The sequence below is a fragment of the Protomyctophum parallelum genome, assembly GCF_964188405.1.
Source record: "Protomyctophum parallelum genome assembly, chromosome: 8".
NCBI classification, from domain to species: Eukaryota; Metazoa; Chordata; class Actinopteri; order Myctophiformes; family Myctophidae; genus Protomyctophum; species Protomyctophum parallelum.
In genome coordinates, this window is record NC_139703.1 from 14,467,982 (window position 1) to 14,478,125 (window position 10,144).

At 41.3% G+C, this 10,144-nt stretch overlaps 1 protein-coding gene across 2 annotated transcripts; it reads right to left on the reverse strand.

Moving 5' to 3' along the window:
* Positions 1 to 191: 191 nt before the first annotated feature.
* Positions 192 to 9,832, reverse strand: qrich1 (glutamine-rich 1). Of its 2 annotated transcripts, none has more exons than XM_083771651.1 (12): positions 9,653 to 9,832; positions 8,422 to 8,686; positions 7,523 to 7,588; positions 7,045 to 7,173; positions 4,654 to 5,484; positions 4,269 to 4,428; positions 3,944 to 4,098; positions 3,750 to 3,864; positions 3,540 to 3,648; positions 3,256 to 3,407; positions 3,086 to 3,176; positions 192 to 1,275 (listed from the first exon to the last, which is right to left on the reverse strand). In XM_083771651.1, exons 2-12 carry the CDS (start codon positions 8,668 to 8,670, stop codon positions 1,086 to 1,088), a joined length of 2,247 nt encoding a protein of 748 aa, XP_083627777.1. In that variant the 5' UTR covers positions 8,671 to 8,686; positions 9,653 to 9,832; the 3' UTR covers positions 192 to 1,085. The 2 variants fall into 2 exon arrangements, with proteins under 2 accessions (XP_083627777.1, XP_083627778.1); XM_083771652.1 differs by lacking the exon at positions 9,653 to 9,832 and adding an exon at positions 9,364 to 9,503.
* Positions 9,833 to 10,144: the final 312 nt, after the last annotated feature.

Here is a 10,144-nt window from a genome sequence, read left to right on the forward strand (position 1 = left end):
ACACTTTGAATGTCAATCTGGCAAATACTGTATATAAAATAAATGACTTGCCAATCGTTTGTCAGTGAATAAAATGATAGAAACAAACTTTTGCTTGCATTTCCAGTAGTTACAGAAAGCCCTGTAGATGACAATTTCCATTGCCAAACCTTATTTCATAGTTTTTCCTCAACATATGGAGCTGGGGATTATTCTACTCTGGTTTCAAGGACTGATGTGCTAAATAACCAAACGTTTTTCCATTGGTGTATCATGAATCAAACAATGGCTAGTGTAATTAAAACAACCCTTGATTAGTGTATGGGTCACTCAACACTGGAGTTAACTTGAACAATATTTCACCAGGTTTAAAACTACTTGAACTTCAGCTTCATTTTTCACATATGCACAGGTTCAAAATGATTACACAATTTCAATTTGGGGAGAAAAAAAGACACTCATTCTTCAGCTTATAACATTATAATACATACAGGGGATCAAAAATGCAGGATAAAAAAAAAAGTTGTGAGCAGAGGCCCCATAATTGTCTGAAAGTGTTCTGGGACATGAGAAGTTAAGACAACGTGACGTGAAGAGTGAGCTTAACATGAAAAAAGTCAGTGCCCTAATTTTATAATATTGACAAGACTGATTTCATTACAACATTAATCATTTCTAGCCAAGTTACTTACAGAGCAGCAGCCTGAAGAGTTCAACTGTGACCCGACACAGGTCAGATGAAAAGCTTTTTCAAAGGTTATCAAGGTGACAAGGTCATTGAGGTGACAATTTAGAAACCTAATAGCAGTCCATCACTACTGGTCATGAAAAGGAGACATCTGTACTGTAGATGAGTAGAGGGATCTATTTGAAAGCCAAAGAAATCCCTTAGGTGAAAAATTGAAGAAAGATGTGTTCATTTTCTTCCTTGAAGACCGTTTAGGCTAAAACCTAGTTTATAATCTGTAGTAAGACAGTGTCACTTACAAAGAAATAAGGTTTTCAGCAAGTGACACGTCCTGCAATGAATTATAAATTAAGTAACAGATTTAGAAGGGGATACTGCATAGAGTCAACAGTGGAGTACGTTCCATTTCAGTCCATCCTCAGTGCATGTTCCCTTGCACAGTGTTGATGGCATCCTGAATCTCTCGGACCACGACGATACGCGCAAGCATACTCTCCATTTGTTGCTCGGTGATGGGCTGGGTCGAGTACCATATTGGACTATTGGGTGCAACAACTGGCTCTGGCGTCAGGTAGTATGCATCGTTGCGTCCTTTTGCACTCTGAGGACTGAGATAAAATGAGGGATTTTAGTTTTGTCATAATGGAAAAAGATCTACAGGTCAAAAAAACTGCAAGATTGATATTTTGCCATGCCCTTTTTGAATGGCATAGGTTATATGGTTAAACAATGAACCCAAAGATGGGTAAATTTAGATCTGCACACAGTTATAGCTCTCAAAATAAACGTTTATTACAAGGGCAACCTTTTGTCCATATAGGTCTTCAAAATTACCTGATGAATGAAAACATTGCCCTTGTTGGGTAACAAGTGCCAAATCGAGCTGGAAAGGAAAATCAGCATCTCCATGAAGCTTGTCAGCACACTGAAGCACAAAGTGCTCTAAAATATCCTGGTAGATGGCGGTGTTGACTCCAGTGTGAAGTTTTCACTGTCAGTGGACCAACACCATGCAGATGCCCAAATCATCACTGTGTGATCAATTCCAGAGTCAACACAACCATCTATTAGGATATTTTACAGCACTGTGCTAACGTATGTTGACAAGCTTTATGGTCATACTGATTTACTTTTCCAGCAGCACTTTGCACCTGCCCACAGAGCCAAAACTACTAGTAATTGGTGTACTGACCATGGTATTACTGTGCTTAACTGACCAGCCAACTGGCCTGACCTGAACCCCACAGATATTCTAGGTTGTATTGTCAATAGTGTGAGACACTAGATTCAACAATACAAATGAGTTTAAAGCTGCCATCAAAGCAAATCTGGGCTTCCATAACACCTCAACAGTGCCACCTCCATGCCAGACCAAGTAGTGGTTTCTTTTGTGGTCTCATAAAATATTGAGATAGGATTTTTTGATTTTCATGAGCTATATGTCATAATCAAGATATATATATATATATCCCATCTCTCTCCCCCTTTCCTGTCAAACTACTGTGGATCCATCAATAAAAAAGCCCCAAAAATATCAAAATAAATAAAAGTACACCAAGAATTATTTGAATTGGTGTTTACACTGAAGAAATTCAGCTTAAAAACAAATGGTAAGATAAATAAAATCATTACAGCAATAAGAGAAAAAGCAAAGAGATAAAAGTAAACAAGTGATCTAAGAGAACACCTTGGTAATAGAGGTAGGTTTTCAGAAGTGCTTTAAAATATGCGCTGAGTTAGGGCGTCCCAGAGACTAGGTGCCCGATCACCCATAGTGACGAGGCACGCTTGAAAAGGAGTCAAGAGACATCCAGCACTTAATGTCTGAGAGACATGCGAGACTCCGGGATACATACAGTACTGTATTGCCTCATTTGCCGGCATCATAATTGGGAATCTGCATAACAGTGGAAATTGATGTTGTGGTTTCTAATATGGCTCAGTGGGAGCATGTAAATTAAGAAGAGTGGACTATGGGTGACATCGCAGGGGGGACATCAGAGGATGACGCCTCCCCAATTACCACAGAAAAGTTCCTATCTGTAAGGTAGGAGGTGCAGCCAGTTTTTTCTACACTGTCGTTTGATTTCCCTTGTGTGGTCATTTAACCAGTGGAGGACATTCGGTTTCTGACATTTGGTTTTAAAGGGTGCAATTTTGTCAACGATATTTGTGCAGATAATTGAAATCAACAGTGTTGAGACTGAAGTGGGATGGAGGGAGCAGCCAGGAAGGCCTGCTGGAAGCGAGAGGCAGAGTTCACATTTAAATGACAGGGGCATAGGAGCCGAACATGGAAGCAGGGTTTGAAAGATAACTGCTTTGTGATCAGATTCGAACACCTGTCCTAAATGCATTAAGATGTGCACACAATCTTATCATTGAACTGTAAATAATGAACTCCACTTGGCCACTTACCATTTGAAGAGGTAAAAGTCATACAGTTTAATGGGACAACGAAGAGGGTTCTCAGGGTCCTCGATCTGCTCTTCATACATATCGTCACTCACTGAAACACAGGCCACCCAATGGTCAACATCAGTCAGCAATGGGGAGACTAAAACTATGAAGTCAAATGTATTGATCACCTTTTTGGCCAACGTGATGTTGACCTTGTCCTTTTAGGAACCGGATACTGGTAGTTTTGTCCTTGGGATTGGAGGGGTTCTTTTTGGTGTGTCGTAGCACCTTGGAGAAGGCCACCTTCATATGCTGCTCAACTGTTGTCAAATGGAAATACCTGGAAAGAAGAACATTTTTCAGGGCAGTCATTGAAACGTATACAAAAAAAAGCTATGTACGGTATTTGTGGCATCTGCATGATCGATGACTCGATTTCAGGTGCCACAGTTCAGAAGACTTGGTGACTCACTTGGTGTTGAAAAACATTAGAGTTGTAAGTAGTGTGGCTGGGGAATGTGCTCCAAGTTGTTTGCACTCCCACAGCATCTCTTCTGTCACATGACTTGGAATATAGTACCCTGAAAAAAGGGCACCTGTGAGTAAATTCCACTAACAAATACACTGTATATAGTTTTTAGTTTTGTGTGCATTTAGAAAACAGAAGATAATTATCCATTACCTAGAGGATGAACATTGGGTCTCCAACCTTCTAAGAGTTTGTGTAAAGACTGACCGAAACGTGTGTAGTATGGATCCGAGAAAATATCATCCACACGTCCGTTTTCAGAGAGATACTATAAAGAGAAATGCACATGTAACCTACCATGTTGAATACACAGGAGTCAATCAATGTGTGTATGAAGGAATGCAAACCTTTTGTATACACAAGAAGACATAATATAGGACATCAGGTTCAAAGCACTCTTCCTCCAGTCCTCGTGCCTCCTGGGTCATCATAGCTAGACCAGCATTTAACTCAGCTACTGCACTGGACACCAAGTCCTCTTGAAAACGTAAGGGCTGCCGACCTGAATACGCACAACAAGGAAATTAAGAAAATGGTTAGAAACTTAGAAAGAAGGAAATTTAAGTCAAAGGCGTCAAGGAAAATCTAATTTAACTGCAGGTACAAAGCAGTGTGTGTGTGTTTGTGTGTGTGTGTGTGTGTGTGTGTGTGTGTGTGTGTGTGTAAACTCACGGCCGATAGGAGCAAGCTTTTTCTGCTCCTTCTTTTCCAGGTCCGCATTTTTTCGCTGCACCCAAAGGCGCCAGACATCCAAGCCCTCTTCTGGCTTCAGACAAATAGGAACTAGAAGTTCTGCAGGAGGCTCAGCTTGTGACTCTGTATCTGCTTGTCCCTGTAGCAGACAAGAATAGTTTTTAAGAGAAACGAAACTCCAAACTTACAAGCTTACTTGTCTTGTACATGGTTGTCTGCATTTCAAAATTGAATTAAGGCATAAACTCCCAATGGAGACCGTATGAAAAACCACACCGTAGTGGAATTGAATGATGCATATTTACAGAGAAATACAATTTCAATGGCCAGGACTAGAAGCAAAAGATACCGTTTCTGTTCTAACCTGCAGGTGAAGCTGCTGTTCATGTCCTTCTTCTCCTTGGTTGTTCTGTTGATTTGGGTCCCAGATTTGTACTGACTGTGTGGTGTTGTATGCCCCTCCGACTGTCTGCACAGCTACAGGGATGTGAATGTTCCCGTTCATGAACTGTGCTGGGAACAGGGTCTGTACGATCTCCTCCTGTGTTGCAGCAGAGAGTGTGCGAGAGTTGGATGCCATCTTGTCCTTATTATGGGTGGCAACGTGAACTGTACTGTATGCCTCCTGGGGGATGGCAATGTGAGCAACTCCCTGCTGTTGTGGAGTGGAGTACACAGGTATGGTCCAGGTCTCCCCAGTGGGACCTGTGATTGTGCCTGTAGTGCTGTAAACCTGAGTGCTATCGACAGTGAGCAGATCTGGCCGTATGGACACATAGCTCTGCTGCTGTCCTTGAGGGATAGCCAGGACTGTGGCCACCTGCTGACCCTGTGGAACGGCATAGGACACTGACAGAGGCATGTCCACCTTGCGCTTCTTGGCAGGCTGGAGGACAGTGGGAACATTGCCTGATCTCCTATCTGTCTCCCTGGGAGAGCCCTGCTGCTGGGAAGGAGACATAGCCTCTATGGTCTGGATCTGGATCTGCTGGCCACCTGGGAGTTGGATATGTTGCCCCCCTTGCAGTTGGATATGTTGCCCACCTTGCAGTTGGATATGTTGCCCCCCTTGCAGTTGGATATGTTGGCCACCTTGCAATTGAATCTGTTGACCGTCTTGTAGCTGGATATGTTGGCCACTCGACAAGTGTATCTGCTGTCCACCAGCTACAGCTGCTATCAGTTGAGCCTGTATCTGTGAAATAAATGGATATTTTACAAACCAAGACTTGTGCATCATATGGTTGTACTTGACATGGGGAATGATTTTTTCTCTCTCTCTCTCTTGGTCTGCACATAAATTAACAGTAAGTGTATGCCTGTGAAACCCAACAGTAACAATGAAATGAACAAACACTGCAAGATTTCACAGCATTTCATTATACTGGTACCAGAGTGTAGAGTAGCGACACGCTTTGATCTCACCACAAAGCGGGTGCCTATGGGCTATAGTTCCAAACATTTCTCGTGTGGCTGGAACGAGCACTTCCGCATTCCATTGTTACAATGGGAATCAACGCTAGTGTCGCCACTCTCTTACTATATTACTCTGACTGGTACAAACTAGAAAGATGCAATTCGGCCTGGGCCATATGTGATTCAAATTGGATTGTAAAATAGGCACCTCCAGCTAAATTCGCACGACGATTACAGCAGAACGATATGGACTATCACAATTCTGCCTGTGGTGTTTTAATCAGATAGGTCCAGAGATCATGTGTAGTGTGTACCAATCTTTGTGAGATTTGGACAAAATCTGTAGGTGGAGGATCTATCCTGACGCAAATAGGCATGGCCTATATGGGGAGATGCATGCTGAGCCAAGGAATCCATTTAGATTTTACAACCCACAGTTTAAGAGTTATATAGGCCAACACGTAAAGTGGGCTGTTATAGCGCCACCATGAGGCTGACCAACTACGTATATACAACATTTCTCTTAGCAAATACAAGCACACGATTCCCGATGAAGCCGATCGATTTGATATATGGCTGGAGTGCATGCCTTCAAACTGTGGGTCAAGTAGTCCAGCAAAATAAGTTACTCTAAAAATAATAAAGTGTTAGTTACTATAGTCTGGTTGCCCTGTCACCACACTAATTACTCCAATCGTCTGTCATGGCCTTGGGATCAAACATTAAAATGTGGGAAGTTTTACATTTCCATTTTCAGTTTTTAAGATTAGGAACTTCTTTCTTGAAATGTTTACTTTTGTAGATACAAGGTTCATTTTGTGATAATACTGATGAGAAAACTAAAACATACAGAAACAGAGTAATATTGTATGGAAGGCATTGGTCCAGCCACTATGCTATTACTGGTCTGGCTCTCTTCTGCCATCCTGATGATCTATGGTGTGGTATAAACCAGAGACTATGACTGTAGTAACTGGCTCTGAACACACCAGTAGGCATGGGTAATGAGCTTTTAATAAACAAAGTACCTGTTGGTGCTGCTCCTCTGTAGACTGTAGTAACTGGCTCTGAACACACCAGTAGGCATGGGTAATGAGGTTTTCATAAACAAAGTACCTGTTGGTGCTGCTCCTCTGTAAGCTCTGAACACACCAGTAGGCATCATGGGTAATGAGGTTTTCATAAACAAAGTACCTGTTGGTGCTGCTCCTCTGTAGTAAGTGGCTCTGAACACACCAGTAGGCATCATGGGTAATGAGGTTTTCATAAACAAAGTACCTGTTGGTGCTGCTCCTCTGTAAGCTCTCCTTGGGTAATGAGGTTTTCATAAACAAAGTACCTGTTGGTGCTGCTCCTCTGTAAGCTCTCCTTGCTGTATAAGCTGTGCTCCTGCTGAGAGGGCCTGCAGCTCCTGCTGAGACGGAGAGGCCACCTGCAGTACCTGTCCCTGCTGTCCCTGAATCTGAACCTAGATTCAATATAAACGCAACACACAGCATTCATATGCATTACTAATAGGGTATAGTTTATTAATTATTGTCTTAGTTAACAGCATAAAAGCATAGAATTTGATTTGACTATTACCTTAGAGTATATTCTAAAAAGAAAAGAAAAAAAAGCCCATAGCAAATTTAGAGTGAAATTATGTAGGCTTGGTGAGAAATAAATACCCCCAAAAAAGCTCAAGATGTAAGAGATTTGGTGTATAGGGAAAATGAGCAACCATTTACAGAGCCAACCCGAAGTATACAGTAGAGGGCTTAAGTAGTTCAACTTCAGAGCTCAGAACTGGTATCTCTTTATAACAACAAACTAACCTGCACAAATTGCTGCTCAGACTCATGATGTGGCTGAGATGAAATATCTGTAGATGTCACCTGTACCTATCAGAATGAAACAGAATGAGGTGGGGAAGATATTAATAATATCCTTCAGGGTATTGAGAGAAGGCACTGGGATCCTCAGAAGAAATCAAATGAATTAAAATAGTTTGTGTCGCTAATCTGTAAAACCGCATCGTTTTGCTTGCCTTAGTTGTTTTTTGCCCCATGTACTGTGTTTTTGTGCTGGGGAAAAATAACAGCCAATTGGAGATCTTTTCTACAGAGTCTCTGGGCAGAATATCCTCCATCGGGGGAGATACATACATATACCTCCCCAACGTCCCGTACAATAAAAACAGCACACAAGGTAACAATTACTAAAAGACACAGAAAAAAGTGCAGGGAGAAAGGAAACCTGTATAGGGCTTATACAAGGTTCTCACCAAAAATAATAAACAAGTAGTAAGTTAAACAGTCATCAAACATAAGACACAACAAACAAGTACCATGTGTGCAGTTTAAAGTGTTGGCGTGTCTGTGACTGTGTATGTGCTCGCAGCTGTACGTGTCTGCACATGTGTGTTTGGGTGTGTGTGTGTGTGTGTGTGTGTGTGTGTGTGTACTATGTATGCAGAAGTAGGGCTACAATATATGAATATGGACAGTAGAAGCAAGTGGAGAGGCTTGATTCATTAGGCTGGCCCTCAATCTATGTTTAAAGTTACTGAGTGAAGATGAGGAGTTGGTGTGTATTACATAGTAAAGAACTTCTGTGTTTATTGGCGAACTGGCTATGATGAGTGGTACGGCTGAAGGGTGGATGGAGAATATTATATACAGGAGCATCCTATTCAAAAGTATGCCAACAATGAAAAATGGAGTCCTGCTCTTACCGGACAAGCCAGTTCTAAGAGCGAGCCAGCCACCTCTGTACTGTCAGTGTAGACACAGTTGGTGCCCTGATGGTACACCATGGTGGTGGTGGTGGCGGTTGTATCACCCTGCTGGCTGAATTCCTGTAGCACCTCTGGTCCCTTTGCAAGGGATTCCAAGAACTCCTTCATCCGGTGCTGAGGGACACTGCGGGCTTTTTGTCTCACATACTCATCAAATGAGACCACACCACTCTCTTGGTCATTCATTGCAAATCAGCTCAGCCTGGAATTTGAAAAAGACGAGGGGTTGTTCAAGACTTAAGTTATATTTACAACCATAACAAGCCTAGCTTACAATGCAGTGGTGGTACACACAGTATGTAATGAAGCATTGCCTAATATTAAAAACAATAGGATAAAAGTGTGAATGAATGGACTAATTCAATTCGTTGCAGCAGCGTGCAGTGAGGTTATCCCAATGATCCCAGGTGGCAAAGTGAATATGTCAAGTTCCAAAGTTGTAGTACATCACAGTGCAGTTTCCTTCTTTGCCAACATTATTATTGTATGGTACCCCACATATCACAATTAGAATCTGACTGTTTTTAATTAGCTGTGTGCAACTTGCCAAAATATAAGGCTGTTTTGCTTGTGGTTGAAAACGTCAGAGTATGGTACACAACAGGACATACTGACTGTCAAACAATAGTATCTAGCAAGTTAGCATAGCAATGTTAGCAAGGCATTTATTTTACCACAAGCTAGCTTACTAGTTAGATTGCCATCTAACGTTAACGGCGATTTACGCCATCGAAAGACAACTTTATTCAACTAGAAGCCCTTTTAATTATCCAATAGGCATAAATACAACACCAATCATAGTGATTTCCACCAAATGTAAACTGGTGTTAGCTACGTTAGCTAGCTATAGCCTGACGGGTCTGTATCCTTTCATGCTACCTTAAATAAAACCAAATCCTCTCCTTTCCGCCAAGGCACGGCGTTTAAAAATAAAAAAGACGAAAAACGGCTAATCATCAAACAGCTACTACCACCAGCATGACATTTAGCTTCGCCATAATGTTGATAAAGCCACAATCTATGGTGAAAACGATGCCGTAATTATACTGCAATACAGTTAGAACAGCAGCAAGCTGGCGAGGTCTCTTCTTCTACGTGTGCTTATTTTAATGTTGCTATTGGTCCATATTATAACCAAGCTTCGACTATTACATTAATGCAAGTTTACCAGGTCGACCAAAGAACATGTGCAGTTATCCAGCGGAGTCTCGAGAAGTGCCACTCACAACCACCATAAAGCCTAAAACACATGCAATACCATTCACTGTATTTGACCAGGAAAATTATAAAATGACGGAAGTAGGCCCTGCCAAACAACGCAAATCCTCGGAGTGCTCCAGCAGGGGCCTCACTGGCTGCACAGAATGTGAACATTAAACAACACACATTCTCTCATTATACACACACATTTATATATATATATATATATATATATATATATATATATATATATATATATATATATATATATTATGGTTGGAATATATATATAATTATTGGAATGGTAATAGATGGAGCTATTTATAAGAATATTATAGTTATTTAGAATATTATAGTTATTTTAAACACAAATTACTGGCCAAATCACTGGCCCTTTTTTTTTTACATAGGCCTACATTTGGATTACTTGAAGTAATTTAGCCCCGGGTTGACACCTCGT